Genomic DNA, 25,027 nt, shown 5'->3' on the forward strand with positions numbered 1-25,027 from the left:
AAAGTAAGCACAAATATACCAGAATTTAATGCATTTAAAGCATGTAAATACACATGTATTTATGCAGGTAAATACAAAAACAAACCAAAAATTATTAAAACAAATGTTGAGAGTTAGCAAGAAAGTGCGTTGTGCAGATACATGTTAAACCAGTAACGAAGACAGAAATCTACATTGTGGGAAAGACTTTTTAATAAAAACATCTCTTTTATTAATTCCAGAAACAAGTTGGGTAGTAGTGGGGAGAAGAGGGCACTTACTCGTCCCCATCAATGTCTGTGGCAGCCACTGAATACCCAAAATAGGCAGCCATCTGAAAAACAAAATTCAGACCAAACCTGTGAATTGTTATGATACAAACCCAAACAAATCTGTATAGAAAATACCTCAGAGACATACTAATATATATCACAGCTTTTTCTGGTCTCCTTTCTCCTTGCATTTTCCTTTCTGTTTCTTACTTTGTTAGAAAGTAAACTGATCAGTTACCTTCCCCATTCCCCCTTCCATAATCCAGTCCTCTTTCCGAATTCTCAAAATAGGCAGCATTTCATTCATTTAAAAATAAGTTTAGAATTGCCACAGACTTTATAAATTTTGCTTTGGCTATTAAGCCAATGACATACAGAATATTATAAATACTGTCTCAGCAGGAATAGCCTCCCAGTTACCCACCACACTCAGTCAAGCTACACACCTGCTCTCCAGTGAAGTTGTACATGGATGACATGTTCTTCCCATTGTAAATGGACACCTGCACAGGAAGAAATACAAAGCAGAGTGTACCAACAATATTCAGCTTTTCTATTTATTGCAAAGTTTAATGTTTCAAAATTTCCTACCATGCCCAGAGTTCTTGCTGCTCTTGGGACTCCTGATACAAAGTCTGAAACATAAAGCAAGACAGAGTCACATTCAGGTCCCAAAGCACAGCGCCTTGGTTTGAACAGAGCAGCTCATTCCTAGTGCCTGATGCATTTTTCTGTGCACTGTATCATTTATTTGAAAGATCTGCCCAGCCTACTAACATGGTTTCTTTTTCTGAAGCAAAGGGTCTTACCTTCTATGCCATCACCATTGAAGTCTCCAACAGCCACTGAATAACCTGCACAGACAAGAGGAGCCTTGAAAAAACATATTAAAACATTCAGCTCTCTTTACATTCTTCATAGATCTCCGTACAGTCCTCGTCCTCTCTTCATCTTAAAATGCAACTGAATAAATATTGCCTCAAAGCAGCTTAGGCTATGAAGAGATCCATGAGCGACTGTAATTCATCAGCATCAAGGAATTTGAGATCAGAAGATGAATATTATAAAATTATCACACAAGGAATTGTCCTGGTCTATCCTTGCTTTTTTATGAACTTGGTTAGACATCTATGAATCTAAATTATGATTTCCCACTCCTCTAAGGGACTCTCTTTGCTGTTTTTCTTCACAAACATAATTCTTGGGCATTTTTATTTTGCTTTGGTAGATTATTTAGAAACAGCTGCCTTTAACAAAAAAGTATGTGACTAAGTTCTCACATAAAAATCATACCTTGGCCATTTCCATATTCAGCCTGAATCACAGAGAACAAAATGTCATGGAAATATTTCTGTTTATTTTGTCATCAGGTGCTTTTTGTCTCAAACTTATGGCAAGACAACTGAACTTCCATCATACATAAATTACTGCTTTTCCAGGTATGTTGCTCTTTAGTTATCTGCCAAATACTGAGTTAACCGTACTGCAACTTAGACTGAAACTTGAATAGCGCAAGGGAGTTCTCCAGGCACAGCTGGGCTGCCCTGTTTCCACTACGCACCCAGGTAGCTGTCATCAAAAGCAGCACTGGCAGGTCTCGTTGCTAACTGGTCGTCATACTTGGTGCTGTAGACTTTGGAGTCGTACTTAGCCACAATCTCGGTCACTCGATCAGAAATAAGTTGGCCTAAGGAGAAAGAAAACAGCTTAAAACCACAAAGAGAAAGCGTGAGCTCAGCACAGGCTGGTGCCTTCGAAAGCAACAATTCTTTCCCAATACTGACCAGAAAACAACCAACTGCTGCAGCACCAGGAAGGATGTAAGTGAAACTTTGCATCCTTACTTCAACAAAAATGTGTGCACATATTGACAAAAAAAAAAGTACACAGAGTTCTCACTGAAAATAGAAGCCACTCCTATGTATAAGGCAGCATTTAAATGGGAGTGCTCAGTTACCACATGCTGATGGTATTGCAGAACTGAGTCATTGCTCCTTGCCTAAATCCCATAACATGAGAGCTTGCATTGGCAGACAAGAGGCCAAGAAGATGAACACAAATGAGAAGAGCACAGTGAATTACCACATTCTCCATTCTCACGTCAATAGCCACTAGGTGGTGACTTCATTACATTAATTTGTTGAGTTTAAAATAAAACATGAATCACAAAAAAGAAATTTCAGAATAACACTTACTTCACATCCATATTCAAACATGTATGAAGTATAGGGAAAACTACACCTGCAGCATATCACAGTGTGGATTAAAAGTTTAGGATGAAAAATTTAGTATTTAGAAGTATACTATTGTCTTCTATTCAGAGTCAAGCTTTTTTTTTTTTCAGAAAGCAATATAAGAGAATAAAGTTGTTTAGGCAGATGAGGTGTCACTTTAGTCAAAAATTAATACAGGAACAGAATCTATATTGTACTGTATATGCAGTTTTAGCTTCAATCGTTCCATTTTGTTCAGAATTTAAAGCACAGAACTGGAACAAGCCTCCTGTGCTGCTGCATCTACATGTAGGCTGGCATGATACAGAAAATCTTTAAATGAATGTTAGTATTTACATTAAAAACCAGGCAGCAGAGCGTGGCAGCTGTGTCCTGATTACAGCAACACCCTCTTTTGAACAGGGAGCTGTAGCTAAAAGCTGAATGATCCTGCAAACAGATCCTGACCAAGTCCACATTAGCAAAATATACAGGGAATGCTCTGTGCAAGCTGTGCAGGTAGAGGGAGAATATGCCCCATGGCACAAACCAATCAATACAAACACAAAACATCTTTGCTGTCAGAGGAAAATAGTGAAGTTCTCTTTGGAGGGGACATTTCTTATTGAAAATATGGGCTTTGTATGTGTATCAGAAATTACAAAACATGTAAATTTTGAAACAAATATACTAAAGGAAACTTATCCTGCTGATGGAAACAAATCTCACATTTTGGGAAAATGACTTTAATATGATCACAGAGTTATTTAAAAGACAAAGGACATCTATACAATTCTTACTTCAGCTTTAACCTGTGGTTGCCTTGATTATTCAGGAAATATTCTGAAGGAGGAAGAAACATATTCTTGTTAGTTTTCTTACTGGCAAAGACTGACACTGATTGGAAGAATGTGGATAAAAATTACTAAGAGCATAAAAAGGAAAATCAAGGAGATCAACTTCTCTGTGACTGAAATAATATATCTCACCTTGCCAGTAAAAACTTCCAGGTCCTCCAAGCAGCACCCTGTCTCCCTTGGAGGTGAAAGGGGGAAAAACAGAAAAGACAGAAATAAAAACACATTAAGTACATCTAAAAGCAAGAGAACATGTCTTGTGTTTATGGGAAGTAATCCCATGCATGTACATCACTGTAGTTTCACACACTCCCATACATTTTAATTTTTGAAGGAGTGATTACTAACAAATGCATCTTACAAAATACTAAGATAATAAACTATCTGCCTTCAGTGACTTGTGTCTCTATTTCACCCATTTAAAATTCTAGGTAGAATTCTATTTTTATTGTAATAGACTCTTCTTCCCACATAAATCTAAGGCAACAGGAATACAACTAGGAGAAAACTTTAGGACTGCTACATGGCAGTCATAACATGTGTTTAGGTCAGCACCCAAACTAGTTTCATCTTCTGCCTCTGCCACTATTCATAACATATCATTAGAGAAGTTTAATTCTGAATAAATGTGATATAGTTTTTGCACTCCATATTCCTTGGCACAACTGCAATCCACAAACAATTTTATGAAACTTTAACCTCATCAGCTATCCCAGTGTTAGGAATTTGCTCTAAGTATTGGATTAGGCCACAGGGCATAAGTAAACCACTTACACAGGTTTTAATGCTAAAAAGTCTCATATTCACCACTCAGAAAAATCTAGGTCAGAGATTTGGAGATCCCTTACAGCCAGGCTTGACCACTCAGCTAGGATTTTGGATCAGAGCCCAAGGCTGGTTTGAACCAGGGCAGGAGTCTGCACAGTAGTCCTGAGGGGTGTGTGTAAAATAATTCAAACATTTACAGTCCTATCCTGCAGTTTGCAGTTTCCTCTAAAGGAAAAAAAAAAGTGGTCTTGGGCAAAGAGTGAAGGGATATGACCAAATAATAAGAGCTGAATTACTCAAAAAATAGTCACATCGCGAGTAGGATTTGAATGGTCTTGACATGTCCAGACTATGCTAAACAATTTCACTGTACAACATGAAAACTATAGTAAGTTGTAAGACATGTGCACAGTTTTAGTGGGCTTGAATTTAAAAAATAATTGTGAATTAAAAAAACCCCAAACTATAAAAGGCTGGGAGAACATAAAAGTAGAAGAAACATAAGACAGCAAATAAAAAAAAGGGCACTTCTGCCAGCTGATGAGAAAAACAAACATGATTCACAAGAACATTTTTACCAGTTCTCTAAGTTATTATTCCTAGAGGAGCAACATTACTGTGCACCAATCCCTTCAAAGAACATGTCTCAAAAATCCTGACTACAGCAGCTGATTCCACCTGAGGACTGGCTGCAGCAGAGCTGCTTGGTGGGAAGCTGGAAAAGCAGATTATTTGTTCAGGACATGATTCCTACATGAGGTGAAAGTGTGAAGACATAGGGAGAAACATGCTTGAGTTTGAAGTTATTTTTGTTCTATTTACAAATTTTGTTTGGTTGTGGGGTTCCCCCCAGGAATGGATGTTTACATTTAGCTTTTTAATAGCTGTGCTTGTCCATGGTGTGTACCAGAGGTGTTTGTCTGCTGACCCGTAGGAATTGAGAAAGAATCACATACCTTAGTAAAGTCAATACTAAATCCACCTTGGCAAAATCCCTGTCCATCTGCATCAATAGTTGCTAACAAAAAACAAAAAGGATAGAAAAGAAAGAAGAGAGAAATAAATATTATCAGATAATTTCGTGGATACTTCCACTCCTGAACTCGAACCTTGAAATACTTTTCTCCTAAACTAGTATTTTCTCTTTATCAACAATTCAAAACCAAAAACTGTAACAACTTTGGGGCTGGCCTAACATACATGTAACATTCACATGAGTACTAGCCTAACACAATAAAAGTGAACAGCAGCTCCATATTCCTTTGTATTTAATCTCCAAAAATTTTTGGGAGGGGGAGGGCGGAAATATTTGCAATTTCTATTTGAGAAAAGAGATATCTGGAAAATAGGGAATAAGCTTTTCTTTTGGTATGGAATAAAAATCTGAACTGGCTTAAACAAAAAAAAAACATACCTGGCTGAAAAAATGTCACTCTACTGAGACTCATCCAAGCAATAATTGTCATGCCTGAGTACATCTCATGATTATACAGCTCCAAAATAGAAATGCTGAGACACCCATACCTGCAAGTGTGACTAGTTAACTAGCATAATTTAGTTTAATATATGCTTATTTAACTCCTTGTTATGTTAGACCACACTGGACTTTATTCCGGCTGTTCACAAATGATTTTCAGGAAATAAAAAGACAATCCTAGCATCAACATTCAACTTTTAGACTTCTGTAATTTCAAAGAGGTTATAAACCTCTGAAGAATCTACCAACAGAACTAGAGGACACAGATGCAAAGCATTTGGAAAATAAGACTTAAAACGTTCAACAGTTAATATAATTAAAACAATGCATCACTACACTGTGTATACGTACACAGAGTTCAGAACCCACGTGTACAAAAACTTGTCTTCCAAAATGAGTTTGTGCTTTAAAGTACTTGAATAACAATAAAATACAATATATTACTTGAGCTTCACATAAAATTCTAGAGTTGGTCTTTAAAAGCTCTTGCCATCGGAGCTTGAATGATTACTACAGAATTGGTCCCTTCAAAAACAGAAGTCATCAATTCCAATGACACTTGGATCTAAGATTTTCCTCCTAGAATAGAGCAAAGTCTGCATCTTAAACATCAGCTGGAGCAGGATTCAGATGTCTGGATCTAACTTAGGTTCTGCTCTAACTGCTATATATGGAAGGGGGAAACACCTCTAAAACATCCTGTTTCAAAATATACACGAAATATAAAACAAGAGAAATTCCAAACAGAAAAGCAACAAAAGTGTTCTGTACTTACTTGACCTGCAGGGAGCATATTCCACAAATTTTGATCCAGCAAGCAGGTAACAAGTTCCAACAGGCTCTCTCTCTTGTTTTGTTTCAGTTCTCCAGTGGTACAATGGGGCACAGGCCTAAGGAAGAACACACATCAGTGAGGAAACAAACTCCTCTTCCAGGTGCTGGGGAGTACAGAATAATACAATGGAACTCCAGTTTTCTACAGAAAGGCAACCAAAAAACAATTGGCAGATGTACCATGTGTTATTAGAGGAGCACTGGGGCAGAAGTATCACTAATTTGTACATCATAAATAACTAATTTACATCAAGAATTTCAGAAATAATATTTTGTAAAAAGTTCACCAAGAATTTATAACACGTTCTAAGTTCATCAAACTAATTCTACTGCTTTCCTTAAAATAAGACAAAAATGCTACAATTATTGTTTATAAAGACTTAAGCAAAGCCTAGCTAAGAAATTCTGAAAAAAGAGACAAGTCATGTTGATTAGTGTGATTTTGTTTAAATTCTAAGTTATCTGGATCTTTTCACATTTTTTGCATAATACTATTTTCATACTGAGGCATTTCAAGGGCATCAAAACCCACCAGAATTTTATCATTTTGGGATCTCACAGAGGCTCCAAACCACTGATGAGACTTAAATTCCAGCGGATCACCAGGAGCAAAATCTCTGTTACCTACAAAAAAAAAAAAAAGGTATATTTCACAGGGAACCATACAGTAAAAAGGAAAAAAAACCCCAAACCTTAAGTCATTGTTTTTGACACATACAGAAAACAGCAGAAATCAATACCATTGGAGGATAACACCCTTTGATGGAAAAAGGCTTTAAAAAGGAGTTTTTAATCTTTTTTATATCAAGGGCCAAATGCAGCTATTTTTACACACAGAACATTAGTACAGTGCAGATTTGTTGTAAGAGCAGAGAGTTTAAAGCGTGTTTGACAGCGACACAGTAAATACCTCATACTTGAGATATTTGACTTCCAAGCAGATTACAGCACTGCTCAAGAAGCAGTGCCAAAGCCCAGACAGGACTAATGCTTCCAGAAGAAATATTGCCCTGATTGAATCATGTGAGCTCTGCCCTTGGCTAGAATAGGGGCTGGGATTCTTCTCCTATTCCACCAAGTGAGAACATCTCTCTACTCTGAATGTCCCTGCAGTGCACAAAGCAAGGCAGCTTGAATCATTTAGCATTTCTTGTGTACTTTCATTGGAAAAATGATGGAAACTTTGCCAGCCTAATGAGAAAATGGATGTAACACTGAAAAACGTATCTTAAAAGTCCCCTAAATTGTTGGCTTACAGAGCCTAAAGCTATAGGAACTGATGAGATAAATAGCCATATGTCACTTCCAGACTGCCAGGGGGAATCCCAAACCCATCTCCACTATGAATCAGAGACCTGTGACCACTTGAATCAAAATTTCCTTGCTTGCTTTACACCTTGTAAAGAATGTCTCCAGAGATAGTGTTACTACCTTTAGGAAAAACCCATGAAAAAGACAAAAGAGATTCTAATCTGCCAAGTCAGCCAAAACAAGCAAATATCTGGACTATTTTTGCTCTCAGATTAGAAAGACGCAGAAACCAATGCCAAGGGCATTGCAACACAGAGAACGATTGTGTTCTTTTCTAATTTCATCAAAGGTGATTAAAAACCTCACTTCCTTCTGTCACCCTCCCTCCACTTTGTTATTGGGCTGGTGCTAAAGACGTGGAGGGCCTGGCGGTCAGCACATCTGTACAGATTTCTGTACATTGAACACTCTCATCCTTGCACGGATTAAAATGTAGTTCGGAGACGTGCATGCCACACCAAAACCACATCAAGATGTCTTCCAAATAGGGAATTGTCTTTAGCACACACAACCCCCCCCTGTTTTATCACCATTTTTCCCCATTCCTAGGCTTTAAATCATGAAAATCCACCTAGGGACAGTTTTGCTCTAAGGATGCAGTTGCATGACTGAGTTAGTTTCAGAGGAAGCTGCCACTAAAAGGGACAGCAGCTTCCATTTGCTGCTGTCCACACGTTCATTCCTGCTGCTAGGCTGTTATCTTGGCACTACTACCTTCTGCTCACATAGTCACAACATGAACCACCTAAGAATGAACCCTCCTAAGAAAATAGCTAGATGAGAGTCCAACCCAGGTGGCTGCACAGGGAGGGAAGCATTGCTAACCTGGCAGGACAACACAGGAACACATGGCTGGGAACCATATCCCTTTTGGCAGCATCAGGGATTTAAAACTGGTTAATTCATCTTGTAACCACACCCAAGGTTACGTAGCCTAGAAGAGAATTGGCTTCTGTGCTCTACTTATCCAGCTACTAATTTGCCAAATAAAGCTTTAAACTATGTAAAACTTGCGAGTAGTTACAGCAGAGCATTTTACACCCTTCTCTACTGTTGGATACTTACACAACACTATGTATCTATGACAAAAATGAAAGCTGCTATAACAGCTCTACAGAGTAAAGCAGAATCCTGCTGTCCTGGGCAGTATAAAAGGGTGTAGGATGTACACTTCCCATTTAAGTTTAAAACAACAGGCAGCAAGCAGAAGGAAAAGTCATGTAGCAGTAGCAGATAAGCAGCCATTTGGCATTAGCAGCAATCTGACTTTATCACAGCAGGAAATTAGTTCCTTCCAGTTTCAGCTGACACATCACTACAGAGCAATAATAAAAATTAAAATTAAATTGATAATTTAAAAAAAAAAAGACGTGTACTGGTTACTGGTGCCACCAACCCACAACTATGTTGACTACTCTGGAGGAAGAGGGGAACCAGCAGATTAATGAGCGTGTGCTGCCAAAATAGCCCCTCTCTGCCTTTTCCCTGTGCGTGCCTGAGCTGCAAGGAAGGATCAATGCCCAGGACAGCAGCTCTAACAACCTGTCTCCCCCTTAGTGTTTAGGGGAAAAAACTATTGCTGTACCATACTGAAAAAGTCCTGATTCAGCTCTAAATCAAGGATAATGTTAGAAACCTCCAGGCTTTGAGATAGAAGCCGGCATACACAAAACCAAAATCTCCAGACTGGAAAGCAAATTTACATGACCACAAAGCTGATTATGTGCCAAATGTAGTTTTTGCTCCAAATGTCATGACTTCAGAAGCCAGCATCATGATTTCTGAATGTCTAAATAACAAATTAGGAATTCTTATGCTTACAAATCCCTTCCACACTCCATAGTAAAATGTGCTCCATCAGGCAATTTGGCTAAATGGATTTTATTTATTTATAGCACACTACTATTATAAAAATATTTTGCCAACGTCTTAGTCAAATTGTCCAATGTCAATGCAAATGCACATAACAAACAAACGTGCTACAAGGTTAAGGTTGTTTACATTCAATTTGTCTTGTATTTTAAGGCTCTTTAGGTTCTGTAAATCTAAGTCGGGGGGGATGTCTTAGGGAGAGGGCCTTAAAATTGTCTGTAACACTGGAACGTGCATCAGGACATAAAAACTAAATCCAGTATGTACACTGGAAACACCGACAGATGTCTCAGACAAATACAGTTCAAATCTGATGTTAACTCTCATTCAGGAAGAAAAGTAACCTTTATTTACCTACACTCACTCAAAATTCTCTCCAGGAAAAACAGTATAAATAGATTACAAGCCTTTCCCTCAGGTCCACAAGAGAAACTGGTGTTATGAGGAAATCTGGAAAACACCCCTTTATCAAAAGTCCCCCTGATTTAAACAAGAAACAACTGGGAAAAACAAACATAAAAACACTTAAATGTCAGCCCTCACTGTAGTAAACCACAGATAACAGTAAGGTAGTTGAGCTATACCATAAAGTGGATGTGTTATGGGAAGGTACAGGACTAACCTCAGCACTTCTGTGTTTTAGTATAGAGAGACCAACTTCATTATTTTATCTTAGTATACCTTTGGTCTTTAAACCAATGATGTACATTTTGATCATAGAATCATTGAATGGTTTGGGTTTGAAGGGACCTTAAAGACCATTAAATTCCAACTTCCCTGCCATGGGCATGGACATCTTTCACTAGACCATGACTCTCAGAGGTCCATTCAGCCTGACCTCAAAAAGGCCTTTAAAAAGACATTCAAACTAATACATTTAGGGAAGACAAACTATATTCTGACTAGATATAATCAAAAAAAACAGAGTTTTTATGCAATGCTATTTGTCAGACTAAAATGCAGCCCCTACAGAGACTTAGAGTCTGGATGGGTCATTAAATTCAGGATTACGCCATTTGACCAGAGGGTATTATTTCCTACCTCCAAAGGCAGCTTATGCTGTGGTTTTTCCTTTTCTCCTTCTCATTGTAGTAGGCATCACATGATGATTTTACATAACTCTTTCATTAGGGAAAAAGGGCTAACATCTCAAGCCCACAGTGCTGTGTCTCACAACGTAGTTTCAAGTGGGGTGATGGAGCAGTCAAGGCAGGAACAGAATTTTTTTTCAAACAGGTGTGTTGTTGCTAATGGACCAAGGGAACATTTTCATTTCACCACATTACATAGGGTTTAAAGTTATGAATGAAAATTAATGTGGAGAGATGCTGAGAAGAAATTACAGAAAAAGGAAAAAAGTAGTCTTATCCATCTTCCAAATATAATCAAAAGATCAAAAGTTCTTTCAGTGCTGGATTTCTTTTAGCTATCAGCTTTGGATAGTTGGCACCTTCTTTTCCCAAGGTAAATGTTATCAGTACAGGAACAATAGAGTTACTACAAAATGCCTCTGTTGAGTAAGTGGATGAGTTGCAACTTGCAGCCTGCCTGTTTTTATGCCAATGAACAAACTCAGCTAAACATTTGCCCCTGATCTTCGCTGCAGGACTTAACTGAGATAATTATGAGTGAAGAGGCACTGAACTGATGAAACGTGCTACAGTGTCATCATATTAAGAATACTTAAGAAGTTATAAAGTGTCAGTAGTCACCCAATTCACAGAGGTTAAAATAAACCTCTTTGTAACAATGCCAATTCAAAGTAAATGATGTTGCCACTTCTAGGTAAAAGGAAACTATGCAGCCAACCAAAAGAAAGACAAAGTTATAAAATATGCAAGAACCCTGCTTTCATCATATGGGAACTTGATGTGGTATAAAATGCCTTCCATCCAAAACCACAGCTAATGCAACAGGAGCCAGTGAGTACAAGCTTATCTTTAGTAGAAACTCTCCATGCTTGGAGGCAGCTGATGGTTTAGCAATCCTGGTTTAGCCACAGTGTCCTGTGATGACTCAGGGAGACGAGAATACAGACCTTCCCACTACTCCCCTTCTCTCTTCTGAGGTAGGAATCCTGCATTTTCTTTCCCCGGGTGGTGCTGGAACAAAAGCATCTTTTCCCTTGCCTAATGTAAGTAAGCCACTTTTTTTTCCAACTAGTCATACCACTGCGATCCAGCCACCCACAGCCAGAGCCAACAGTATTCACGTAGGAGTCTACCTAATCACAAAAGCATGAGCATTTCTCCAGTGTCAGCTCTACCAATGCGTGGAGGAGGTTGGATACATCCTGCCCCGCTTTTGCCTTCAGAGCAGCACGAAGACCCCAAGGCACACTCCCAAGTTAAGCAGCACACATGATAAGGACAGCAACCAAATTTCAATAGCACTAGGGTAATGATAGACTTAGCAAGATGAAAATCAATCCACTTCACTACAGATGAATGAATGGTCTTCACAAGATTTATTGCTTTATTGTTGACTGATAGCCTTTGAGATTGAAATCCCCCAGGGATTGCACACTAATACCAATAAAATAATCAGTTAAAAATAAAACAGTACTTTGTTAAAGCAAACTGTTTTCACCCATCCCACACTTCCTTATTCCATAAGTGGAAATGATGGAATTATGAACAACTGACTCATTTGCACAAACAATCAAAATCTCCAGTCACAACTTCAACATCAGCACATCTTAGGCTGAGGGATCATACAGCTCAAAGCTGCCCAAGGCAGTTAAAATACCCACTTCAAGCTAAATAGGTCACAGGTAGATCCAGCCATGCCAAACTGGTGGTTTAGGCTTCCAAACAAAGCCTCCTATTGTTTAGAATCAGCCACTTGGGAATAGAAAAAAGTCAAATGTGTAAACATAAGGAGGAATCAGGAGAGTTCTTTTTAAGTATTTTTCTTTTCAAAAGCCTCCTTCCCCTCTTTCAGCATAGACCAAAATAGCCAGTATATAAAGAATTTTATCCAAAAAGCATTTCAGAACAAGCCATTTCTCTAAAGTTGCTCTGCTGTGTCAAAACACATGGGAAGGGGGAAGAGGAGGGACAGGACAATTGTCAGTGATAAAACTTTCTCCACCCAGAAGCCACACTGAATTCTTTGTCCAAGGCAATAAAAATACATCACACAAAGCTGGAAACCTTTGAGATGCTCCTACATTTTAGTATTCAACAGCTTCTGTAAGTTTCCCCAGTCTTGAATTCTGAGATGTGCCAAGGAGAATGAGAGCAGTAGGGAAAGCTTTCCCCAGAAGGGATGACACTCAGCCATGGTTTACCAAGCATCTCAGAAGAGCAAAACAACACATTGTCTGAGCAGGCAAATCTTTCTCAGCTAAACACAAAATCTGCTCAAGAAATCTGCAACTCATTAGCACAGAAGTTCAAAGTTGTTTTATAAGCATATTTTCCTTTGCAACAGTTCGTAGAGCTGTCTGCATTTCATCATTCTAAATACAGCAGCCCTGAAAACAGTTTCAGCACTGCACTTTCTGATGCTGTGCTTCCAAGCATCCTGTAATGCAGCAGGTACATTTCTCAAAGTTTCCTTTAAAAAAGCAGCAGATAACAAAATAATTTTGTTACATTTTTATGAAAAGCCATGGGAACAAAAAGAATGCTATTTCTACCAAACCACTTCCCTCTACTCTTGACTGATGAAGAGCTAGGACCCCAGAGATGAAAAGTAAAATAGTATAAATAATTATGAAGATTGTTTCCTTTTGGAAAAGAAGCACATAGGAAATTCTTTTGATTTACATTAATTTGCTACACATGTGTAGAGCCTGATTAACTCCAACTGGTTACATAGGTCTATGAAGAATTTTTTTTGTCTGTTGGAATGAAAACTCATGGTGATCCTGCTCTCTAAAATTCCATGGCCAAATAATGGAGGTATTTATCTAGAGATCAGACAATTGGTTAAGTGAATCAACCCTACCATTCCTTGCGTGCCAGACTGTAAAACATATTAGCAAAAACATAAAGATAACTTGTTGATTTTCCTGAAAAGCACATTTGACCACCCTTCTGCTCACTGGTTTTGTCATCTGGTTCAGTGAACTTTTAATCGTCCCATGTTTAATTTTACACAAAAAATGGACAACTACACAGTAAACAAAACTTGCAGAAAACCCCTTAAATTTTCAAGAATCTTGTTGCTGAGCAAGATTACTGAAAGACTGTCAGTAAAATTTGCTACTATCTATGAAAGCTTTGCTGTGCCAGTCCATGAAGCCTGGGGGAGGATCCAAGGGAAGGGACATCGATGTGTCTTTAAAAACGGTCTTGGAACTTTGTCTTAGAACTGATCAGAAACAGAAAATGGGCTGCTGTATGAAGTGCATTCCTGTCACAGTTTACCCAAAAGAAGTATGTTTTCCCTGGAAAAAGCTGCAAAGCAGCTGGCAGATGAAGCCAACTGTTCAAGCTTTCTAAGAGCAGAACCACCTCTCTAGTCAGTCTTGCAAAAAGAGTAGTACAAGGGCTTGGCCAGCTCTAAGAGCAGTTTTTTCCTTATTAGCTTTCCCACTTTCTTCTTGATGAAATTCAGAACATTTTCCTGTTTCTTTGTATTAAAACAAAAAAATAAAGTAAATTTTCAGTCACAAAATTATCTACTGTGGAGAACGGGTAAGAATGAATCAAGACAAATATTTACCCCCCTGAGCTATAACCTGTGATTTTTAATAATTTCAATGTGAAACATAAAATATCTTGCAAAGAAAAGTGTTTATTACTATTGATTCTGCTTATGACAATTTTGAAGAATATGCTATTTTGAGAATATAAATTTCCTCTCAGTGCTTGTCCTGAAAAAAATGCAGCCTCCTACACACTGAAAACTCTGACAGTTAACTGAGACAGAGGGGAAAAATCCCAAGGACTTTACATAATGATTCAATTGAAATTGTGGCAATGCTGTGGCAATTGTAACAAGTCAAGATATACAAGAACACAAGGAGCAGAAACTTCAGTTTTGTGACAGTGGCACATTCAGTGATTGAATTAACAAGGGAAACAGAAATAAGGTAAAAAAAGTTTTAAAATCAGATTCTACTTAGACTTGCAGGAGAAACTGTTACAGTAACAGCAGCACCGCTTCATATTTCAGTTTTGCACTAGGACCAAAGAAGGTGGGCATGTGAAGAAGCTTTTACTTGTGGTTGGGTCCTTTTTAACTTTAATCTTTATTTGCTTCTAAGAGCAAAAGACAGCCTGAAGCACAAGCCCAATGATACTTGAAAGGCTTTAAAAAAATTTACTCCCTTTCTGGTGACGTAGACACAGGCACATGCAGCACAGCTCTGTGCACCCCTGAATTTGAGGGCATATTCTACCACATATGTCTGTTATGGCATTTTCACATAGTCACAACTATGTTAAATCAAAGCCAACTGATGTCAATCCTAAAATGCTGAGAAGCCCCACAGCGAAGCATCTTTACATTTGGGAAGTGTTAACGTGTGATATAAACATTTTGCCTTCCAAAGCCACCATTTAGACCAGAATGCCAAAAGCAATTAGTGTAATGTGCACAGCGACACAGAGACATACAGACAGAGTACTCTCTTGTGTATTTTCAAGAGAGTGTAACCAATTTTTTTTTCTGGGAGACCTCTTTTCCTCTTCACACATTTTCCCTGCCCATGACAGCGTGGGTTGGAACTGGATGATCTTTAAGGTCCCTTCAAACCCAAACCATTCTATGATTCTTTTATTACTTTTCTAAATGAGAAAATATGATGTGCAGGAACAATGCAAGAACATTGATTTTATTGGCCAGAGGTTTAAAAATTATAATATATGCTTTAACAAGGTGGTTTTTTATGTCACAGGCTGGTGAGGAGGGCATAAGAAAGAGGGGAAACATATTTTCAGCCTGAGATCTACTCAAGTTCCATGAATGGACTCCTACTGTCCAGCTCTGTCCTGACAGAGCTGAGTGATCACCCAGAGAAAGGAACAAACAAAGTAGTAAATTTCATACTACATGAAATATCAGCTTAATGACTTACTCTTTTCCTCCAGGGGAGATGGGGTGAGGGAAATACAAGTAAAAAGCAACCTAAGTGCTGGAAAACTTCTCCAAAGGTTAACATCAAGAAGCTGGTACCTTTCCTTCTGGGCAATGTAAGAGCTGTGGCAATTGCTTACATAAGTGACCACTCTGCTGTGCAAACACAACATTAAAGCCAAAAGCAAGAGTTAGAAAATAAAATCCAATTCTGTGAGCCCACTGCTGTGCAGCTGAGCTCAGTGTGGCCTTTGTACAGATAGGGAAGAGAAAAGGACTGATAAAGCTAGAGAAAAAATTAACTAAAATCCAAGGAATGTTTAAGAAGAAGTAATACTAATACTATTAGAAACAATAACCGATAGAGAAAAAAACTGGCTTGCTGGATCTCTCTAAAACTCTATTCTCATATTTATTTGTGACACAACCACGAAACAAGGGGATAAACAAAACCTCACACAGAACAAATCTTGCTCTTGCCTTCATTCCCATGTTCACAGAACAGAACCACAGCCTTGCTCTCATACACTGTCAGTAAGACATAGTCCCTGACATGGTCCAGGATCTCCAACTGTGCTACCCAGCAGAGAGGAGCAGGAGAAGGAAGAGGGCCATGACTTCTAGTTATTATGGGGCATCCAACTCCACATGTGGGGTTTGGCATCAACAGGTAAACAGAAGAAAGTCAGGAATACAAACATTTGCATTATTTTCACAGGTCAGATTTCTCAGTAGCTGTAAACATTAGAAAAGAACTCTGAAGAAACACATCTAAGCAATGATGCAGAACCAGTGCTACTTCTTCCATTAACAAAGCAGATAAATAGTCTGGGGGAGCGGGAATAAAACAATCTCTTTGTTTTGCAGGGCTAAGCAATTCATCTGGAGTTACAAATTGTATTACACCAGCATTAAGTAGTGATGGATGAACCTGAACTTTTGCAGAGGTTGCATTTAGTCATCTACCAAAATCCCCTTTGCATCAGCACCACAAGTCAGTGGTCAAATCTTCCACTTCCTGTTTCCTCAAAGCAGATCCCAAGCCTTCCCCAATGTCAGTTCCCTCAGCAGCTACGGGCAGGCAGGAGTGGGGGTTTGTGCTGTGTTGGCACTGACATTGTCCATAGAATGTAGGGAATCGACCATTGTATTATGCACAAAGAAAAAGACATTTTATTTTTTGTCTCTGGGCATTTATTATTTTATCATGATGAAATACAATGCCCCTTTTCACCAGGAGAATAATCAACAAATGCATTATTTCCCCATTCATTGCCACAAAGCTGGAATGAGTTAAAGTGGGCTTGAAATAAATCCTCTTAAAGCGTTATGACCTGCTATTTTTATTTTTAAATTTCAAGTTATTAAAATGCCTGGTATTTAGAGGAAAATGATGAGCAAAACACTGTTTATTTGCCCAGTAACAAATACCTTAAGCACAGACACACAGGAAAGCAGTGTAGCCTCTGCAGCTACCTACCCTGCCTGACATATGTAAAAGCAAATATTCACAGTATAAACAGACAAATGCACTGCAAATCCCATTGGAAAATGCATCTATAACCTACCTCTGTGGCTGGTCTTTCCCCACTAGAAATTTTTTGGCTATAATATTAGTGATATTTAATCATTGGGGACATCCAGATTCTTTCTTTAAAGAAAAACCCAACCTACTAGAATATAAATATGTTTTCTAACAATAATCCCGAAGTAAAATAAATAAAAGAATAAACAACAAATTAAACCCAACTTTTGTCTTACACTGATCAGACAAAATGTCACACTTAGCAGCTTGGGAGACATAAGTAATGTGACAGAAATATTCCTTAAAGTAAAGAGACTGATGATAAACTTGGGTTTTGTCTGTACCATTACGTACCACCTTCTTTTCTTCATTTTGCAAGAGAACAGGTAACATAATAGTTTTCATAAAAATAGAGGGCAATTTCAGAAATCTGAACACCAACAACGTTCTGTGGCATATCTTGGCAATGGAATGGGAAGAAGAGCTTCTTCACTGTACTCTACCAAGATTTACAAAGGCTGCATCAAGCCTGTAGACTAACAGCCCTTAGACTGCCAAGTCAAAGTACAAGCAGAGGCAAGAATGAATTATAACCAACTAGACCTTAAAAGCACAGGTGCTTCCTCTGCCCTGCCACATGGCTCTTGCTAATCCACTCCCATGACATGGGAAGCTTTTTCCGCTGGCCTGAAACACACTGTGGAAAACCGGATTCAACACTGAGTGGCTGGAGCAGAAAAGCACACGCAGTGTGTTGTCATATGACCTGCCACAGCCTGTGGAAATCACTGTGTGCACCAGAGCATGAAGAGTGACTGAAATGTTTACTGTCCATGTTGCTGCTGCTTGGCTTTTCTGTGCTTCAGGAACAGGTAAGGAACGTCTCTGACCTCAGGCACCTGAGTACTGCGATCATAGATGTCACAAACACTATGAAGCTACATCTGAGGGGGGAAATTTTAAAAAAAAGACATTTTTTCCACAGTTTTTAATTTATATTTCTGGTTTCAGATGAAACTTCTGAGTATTTCTGTCTATATCACCTCTGCTGATATTGAAAAGTATCTTTTCTTAAATGTCATGTTCTCAATAGGCAAAAAATCCTTCAGGGTTTACTAGCAATTAGGTCGTGAACCAGGATTGCTGTAAAGTACACAGGGAAAATACAAATAGGTTAAAACACAAGAAGAATAACGTTTGCTCACTCAGGCTTTCAGCACATACCAAGGACAACAAAATTCTAAAAGAGAGGAGAGGAAAAGGAAAAAACAAACAGGCCTTGAGGAGTTGCCAGTCCAAAAACAGATGCATTCACACTGCCCGTGAAGAAACCCCATGTGAACCTGAGTCCCTTCTGCTTCCCCACAGCAGCAGCAGAGCAGAGACATCCCATCTGCCCTCCCAGTGACCCACATGTTACCTGTGTTGTCAAATATAATGGGCTGGCAGTTCCTGTTGGAGTTCCAGCTACATTTGAGCACCTGCCCTCCTTCCACAATGTTGTGCTGGGTAGTATTTGCTTTCGGAGCACCCACCAGAAGAAATGTCCTGCAGTAAAAAGAAGAAATAAAACATATAAGGCACAATTGTTATTATTTTATGACATCAAAGACTTAATAAAGCAAAAGGCTTGGCCATTCAAATATAAATCAGTCCAGAATTACTCTGAGTTTCACAGAGATTCATATGAGGTTTTAGGTCTTGGGTCCCTAAGCAGGCAAATAAACCCAAAAGCATTTTCCATAAAGAAAATAGAAAAAATTAAATGGTCCTGTCCTACTTAAATAAACACCTTCTATATTCTTTTTTTTTCTTAAAAAAAAATCCCTTACGTATGCAGCGGAACAGGAAACCATGTACTTCAGTAATTTACTTAAGTCATGAGTTGACATAATTTCTGGTTAATTTTCTGACTGTGGGTAGTTCAAGGAAGTCAGTCAAAAATGGAAGCAATGTATAAACAAAGCCATAGTGCACTCTGAGCTCAGCATGTACCGAATGTGATGAGTCAGTCTCTTGTGAGAGAGTGCTCTTGTGAAAACAATCCCCAAGTACCCAAGCAATTGTCAACCACAGATTTGTATATAACGAATTGCTACCGAAATTCATTACACAGAATTATGAGGACCTGCGATGCTTTCTGCATCTCTGCTTACACAGACGGGTCAGTGCACCCCAGCGGGACCTGACAGGAGACTGTGCCTGGCAGGTGGCAAAATTCAGAAGTTGCAAAGTAAGAAACTGACAAAACAAGGCTTTTGGTGTCTTCCAGCATCTTCCAGGAACCCCAGCACCTGTGAGATGCACTTCACTTATCAGCACTTAAGTCAATTTGAAGCATAAAGAAACATACAGAAGACTTAAAATCAAATGCTTCCTTTCATCAGAATCTCTGTTGCTCTGTTGCTTTCCCTTAGACTGCTTAAGAGAGGATCCAGCTTGCAAGAGCAAGTCTTATCGGGCATTATGGTTCTGTAGTTTTGAAATTGGTTTAGCTGAACAAGCTGCAGGACTGGTTGGAGAGAATGTCTACAGGCAAACAAATCCAGGCTTATCCAACTTGCTCTGGTTTTCACAATCATCTCCAGGCTTCTCTTCGCACAGAGCTGAGTTTATGTTTTTTAACACACAGCACCTCAAGAAAGTTCAATTCATACAAACACCAACATAAGCTACTAGTTTTCAACCCATGTAAATTTTCAGAACCTTAAAAATTCCCTGGTGTGGACCCTGATAAAAAATCCAGGCTTATCAGCAATCCATTTATTTTCCTTAGTTGCCATTCAGAGACTGTCTAGATTTCACAAATGGGAATTTGAAACACTTTGAACAACTTAAAATGTTATTTCTGGGCATAACAGAAATGCTTAAAAATAAACATCATAATGCCAAGTAAAGAAACACATTAATTATTATAATTACAATCTATTAAACAAGTGGTAGCTTGTCCCCCAATTTAATCTTGCACCACTAGCTTTTGAGAAGTCTTCCAAATGAAATGCATGTTTAAAGACTTAAACCAATCCCATTCTAATAATATATTTTAATTTTTTTCTTAAAATAATCTTGTGATTAAATTTATTAATAAAGTTACAAACAAAGTAATTGCTAGGGGACACAACAAAGGTTTTTAGCCACCTCTTCTCTCAAAGTAAAAAAAATCCATTTTTATCATCACAGAGCAAACAAGTAATTTTCCCAGAGATCTTATATACAAATTACCCAAGTGCTAAGAAGTCTCTTTCCATACACTTTGGAAAAGAGAGAAAAATTATTATTTCCATGGGAATACACCAGCTATGCTTTGATATTACCTATCTCCAACATGATGCAACCACCCACCCCATCACGATGCTGTGGGCAAGGCTGGGAGTGTTCTGGCACCGTCAGTACAAGTGCTGACAGGAACAGTCCTCTGACAGTGCTTTGCCAGGGGCCAGCAGAGAAACTGGGATTTCCATGCATGCATATACTGGAAGGCAGACTATCAAATGCAATTCCTTTGAAAGACAGTGTGCATGAGAAGCCTGTTTCAGCTGATAAAAAGTGATGTTCCATCACTTGGTATGAAAGCTGTGCCCAGTGTCAGCACCACGCAGTCCCCTGACACAACACCACTGCTCCAATCCTGGAATAGGACTTTCATACTGGACTTCTAAATATGCTTTAGTTTGGCATCCAGCAGGTCAAAATCGACTATGAAACAGCAACTTGAGCATTCAAGAACTAATAACATGCCTCTGTTGTCAGGCTAGTCAATCCAAATAACTTTAGCTTGACTAAATTGACTTAATCTCTAGTACTCATGAAAAGAATGGGTAATAAAAATTCACAAAAGCAAAAAGAAAGGTGTAGGAACCAAGTGACACATATGATGCTCAATAAAACCCATATGCTTGGAGGACATTGCATACAAGTATTACTGCCTATTTCCAGAGGCAAAATATCAGTGTCCACTGGAATAAACTCAAAACTGAACACCACTGGAGCCTCTTCCTGTTAAGTTGCATAGAAACTTTGTTTCATTGAAGAGCTTAAATCTAGGATAAAGTGATTAGCTTAGCAGGTACAAACAAACTTCCAGTGACAACAAAAAAGCTGAGGAGAAAATTCCCTTATAAATATGCAGGAGTCTACCATGCTGCCCGAAAACCACACTGTTCTCTTCTACAGTAGTGCATTTAGAGGTCAATAGTTCTTATAAAAATAATGGAAAGGTTCCAAATAGTGATTTCATGGAGACTTGGATCACATAATTCCTTATCAGAAAGCAAGGAAGAAAGTTTATTACAGGCATTTACCAGTCTCTTGATAACTCTGCAGCCGCATATGCTGACTTAAAAATAAAGGGACACACAAAAATAGAACCTTTTCTCTTTTAGTATGAACACTTACAGGATTAAGATAGCACAGAAAGATGGTGCAACACGTGCAAGTTAAGACAGGATGGCTTCTAATATATGTAGGCAATAACGAAATGCAAACAAGGCTAGATGATGTACTGAAAAGAGACTTGCTCAATAGCTACAGAATTTGTTTATAAACTAAAGATTAAGAGACAGAATATCCCCTCAGCACGATGAAAGCCAGTAGCTTTTCCAGTTTTACAGTCCTTTCTCAAGACGGGAAAGGAGCAAGGGAAAAGTGGCAAAAGCTGGATGTTACTGTAGCCCCGCACTTGAGAACCAGAGCCTGATTCATTCCGGCAACACCGCGGCTCCGCAGTTAGAGACACGAGGATTCAAAGGTCTGAAACGCACCAGCTACCACACACAACCTAACCTTTAACATGAAACGGGAACATACTCAGGAAGCAGTTGTGGAGAGTCCTTACAGGGAACTTCTCAGCCCCCTGAGCAGCTCGGTGACCCGCATAGACACTCAAACAACAGAGCTCCGCAAAGAGCAACCAAACGCGTGAATAGCAGAGTCCTGAACAGCCGCGGGACATCCCCTCAGGAAGCAAAATCCCATCTCTTCATCTTTCTACAGTGTATTTACCATCACCATTATCTGCATGAGACCAGGCTTTGCAGAGAACTCTGCGGCTCCTGCCGCGCCGGAGCCCGCTCAGGACCGCGTCCGGCTGCCCGGCAAAGGGGTCTGGGCAGGGGGAGCCGCGCGGGGAGGAGGAAGGGATGGGGAGGAGGCAGAGATGCGGGCCGGTCCCTGCCGGGGGCAGGCGTGGCTCCCCCGAGCGCCGGGGCCTGAGCGAGGCGCTCCCGCCGCTCCCCCGGAGCCGCCCCGGCCCCGGCGCTCCCGGCCCGGCGGCACCAGCGGCACCGGGACCGCTCCGGACGTGGCATCGCCCTCCCCTCCGCCGAGACACCGCCTCGCTCCGCTCCGGCGCCCCAGGGGCGACTCGGCGGGGTAGGACGCGGCGGAGCGGGACAGACACTTACGAGGACGGGTCGGGAGCGAAGAAGTCCACGGCGAAACCAAAGTAGCTGCCCGCCGGGCCCGAGTACACGGCCGGGCGCTCCACGTCCAGGTTGAAGGCGCTGGCCGGGCGCAGCGCAACGCCCAGCAGGGCCAGCATCGCCCCCAACAGCACCGGCATCGCCCCCAGCCGCGCCATGGCCCGGCCCGGCTGCTCCGGGCGCGGCTCTGCCCGACGCGCCGGCCCCGCGGAGGGGGCGGAGGGGCCGCGCGTTCCCGCGGGGGCGGGGACGGCAGCGCCGCCACTTCCCCTTCTCGGGACGGGACGGAGCGGCGGGAGGAGGGGCGGCATCATGTGGTGCCGGGGCAGGCTCTGTTCCGCTCCGCGACCGGGCGCTGGGATCCGGCAGTGCGATCTTACTCCTGCCGGAGCAGAAGGCTGGAGGAAGTTATGTAGATTCTTCCCTGTGAGAGTGGAACAGGTTGCAGCCTGGCACAGGTTGCCCAGAGAAGCTGTGGCTGCCCCATCCCTGGCAGCATTTCAGGCCAGGCGGGATGGGGCTCTGAGCACCTCGGTCGATGGAAGATGCCCCTGCCCGTGGCAGCGGGGTTGGAAATAGTGTTTAAGGTCCCTTCCAACCTAAACCAGTCTATGGGGTAGCGATAGAAATAAGAAGAGGGGGTCATCCATGCCCGGTCTAACAAAGCCTTTCTGAACAAGGCTGGGAGCCAGTCTTTAAGGAAAGCTGTTAACACACACACACACACACAAAAAAAAAAAAAAAATATAAAAAAAAGTGAAGAAAGTGCCAGTGTGGCCCCAGCCACGGAGAGGGGGGAAAACCTAAACGCAAACTATTTTCAAACACATAGGCTATTAAATCAAGTAATTTTAAACCCCAGGGTCACAGCTCCTCCCCCAGTAACAGGGATGCCCAGCAGCAGGTGCAGAGCTGGGAAGAGCTGAGTCTGTAAATGCTTCCGAACGGAGATCTTGGCTCTTGTTTCTACCCACCTGGAGAAGTAGCATCAAGCGCAGCTTCAATTTCTGCAGTCACAGTTTGTGGCCCTTCTGTCATCTGTCACAACTAGTGTCTCAGCACTATCAGTGTAGCTCGGGGAGCTGAGGGCTGCCATCAAAACCATCATTGGCCAACTCGAGTTCAACTGCTCAGTACAGCAGTGTTTCAGGTGAAAGAAAACATGCTGGAACACCTATAAAGTGGAAATAATTCATATTAATTCAGAATATTAATTTGTATATGGTAACAGGATTGTAGTTTAATCACCTTTCCCTTTTTGCCATGAAAAGTCTAAACTTTTAGGTTTGCTTGTCTTGTGTGAGCATGATAAAAAGTAGCAGAATAAATAATGATGTTTCAAACTCTAAATAAAAGTTTAAAATATCCCATGTGTATTTACCAAGGGACAGATTCAGTATTACAGGAGTCCTGAAAGAAAAACATTTACACAATAAGCACCAGCAAAGCTACGAAAAGCCTCAGAAAACACATCAGGTTGCACAGGGTCTATGCTGAGGCCTCTAAGAGAAGGGATGAACTGTAGCGCCACAGCTACAACAAGAAGGTGAAAATCCTGCCTTAAAGGGCTTGTGTAAAGAATGTTAGAGACTTCCTAAAAGATGGGTATAACTCCCACACATTCTTTGGAACTGGATATGGGAACCACTGATGAAGTTTAGGACTTAGATTCTAAGGAGATAATTTTATTTTTAAATCTGTTAAATCGGCTGTAAGTGGACTTTTACAGGCTCAGTTCTAAAAAGATCAGGGGCATCAGGTAGAGCTAATGAGATTCAGAGTGAGCAAAATTAGAAGCCACTTATAGAGAATGTCTTCAATGGAGAATAATCATCATGGGAGAAAATAATTAAAATAATCTGAGTAATGGCAGGCCACTTAATAGAGCCAGAAGAAATATGTTTGTTAAAGAACTGCTATTTAACCTACTAAAGAGACAGGATTTAGTAATCTTTGAGTACTCCTGAAGTTGTGATGGAATGGGGTTAATTCAGTGTAGACAAAAGTAGTATATTAAAACTTTGAACTGCATGCATTTAACATTGTCTTTTCATTACTTATTCCTTCAAAGAACCCAAAGGCCTTACAGTAAAAAAAAAACTTTCTTCATCACCAGCTAATGAAACACTTCTCCGAATCAGTTTCCTGTTTTCCTGTGAGTGGAAATTTACAGTCATCATTGTTTTGTCTGGGTTTTTTTGCTCTTTAGTGATGGCCATCAGCTTACATTCACCCACCCATGGTGTTTAGGCTTACAAGAAAAAAATGTGTCATGTATAAAGAGTACCATGTGCAGGCACTGAACACTGATATTGGGTGATCTGTTCACTTTCTTGCTAAATGAATAAAGTTGCTTTAATTTAAAAAATATCATAGAATGATTTGAGTTGGAAAGGACCTTAAAGATCATCTCTGAGAGGCAGGGACCAGGTTCCACTAGACCAGGTTGCTCAAACTGTTCTATTGTAA

The 25,027-nt window shown here is 40.2% G+C and overlaps 1 protein-coding gene across 1 annotated transcript in view; it reads right to left on the reverse strand.

Annotated features, from left to right (window-relative positions):
* The window catches only part of ITGAV (integrin subunit alpha V), a 45,483-nt gene extending 22,652 nt beyond the window's left edge, over positions 1-22,831 (reverse strand). The window contains exons 1-11 of the mRNA XM_071562871.1: positions 22,541-22,831; positions 18,559-18,686; positions 6,933-7,024; positions 6,342-6,456; positions 5,046-5,107; positions 3,454-3,499; positions 1,813-1,938; positions 1,061-1,105; positions 843-886; positions 698-754; positions 261-313 (exon numbers count right to left, since the gene is read on the reverse strand). Coding sequence (XP_071418972.1) covers positions 261-313; positions 698-754; positions 843-886; positions 1,061-1,105; positions 1,813-1,938; positions 3,454-3,499; positions 5,046-5,107; positions 6,342-6,456; positions 6,933-7,024; positions 18,559-18,686; positions 22,541-22,716 — 944 coding nt within the window. The 5' untranslated portion in view covers positions 22,717-22,831. The remainder of the gene's footprint in view (positions 1-260; positions 314-697; positions 755-842; positions 887-1,060; positions 1,106-1,812; positions 1,939-3,453; positions 3,500-5,045; positions 5,108-6,341; positions 6,457-6,932; positions 7,025-18,558; positions 18,687-22,540) is intronic.
* Between the last annotated feature and the right edge of the window lie 2,196 nt (positions 22,832-25,027).

The sequence above is a fragment of the Pithys albifrons genome, chromosome 8, assembly GCF_047495875.1.
Source record: "Pithys albifrons albifrons isolate INPA30051 chromosome 8, PitAlb_v1, whole genome shotgun sequence".
NCBI classification, from domain to species: Eukaryota; Metazoa; Chordata; class Aves; order Passeriformes; family Thamnophilidae; genus Pithys; species Pithys albifrons.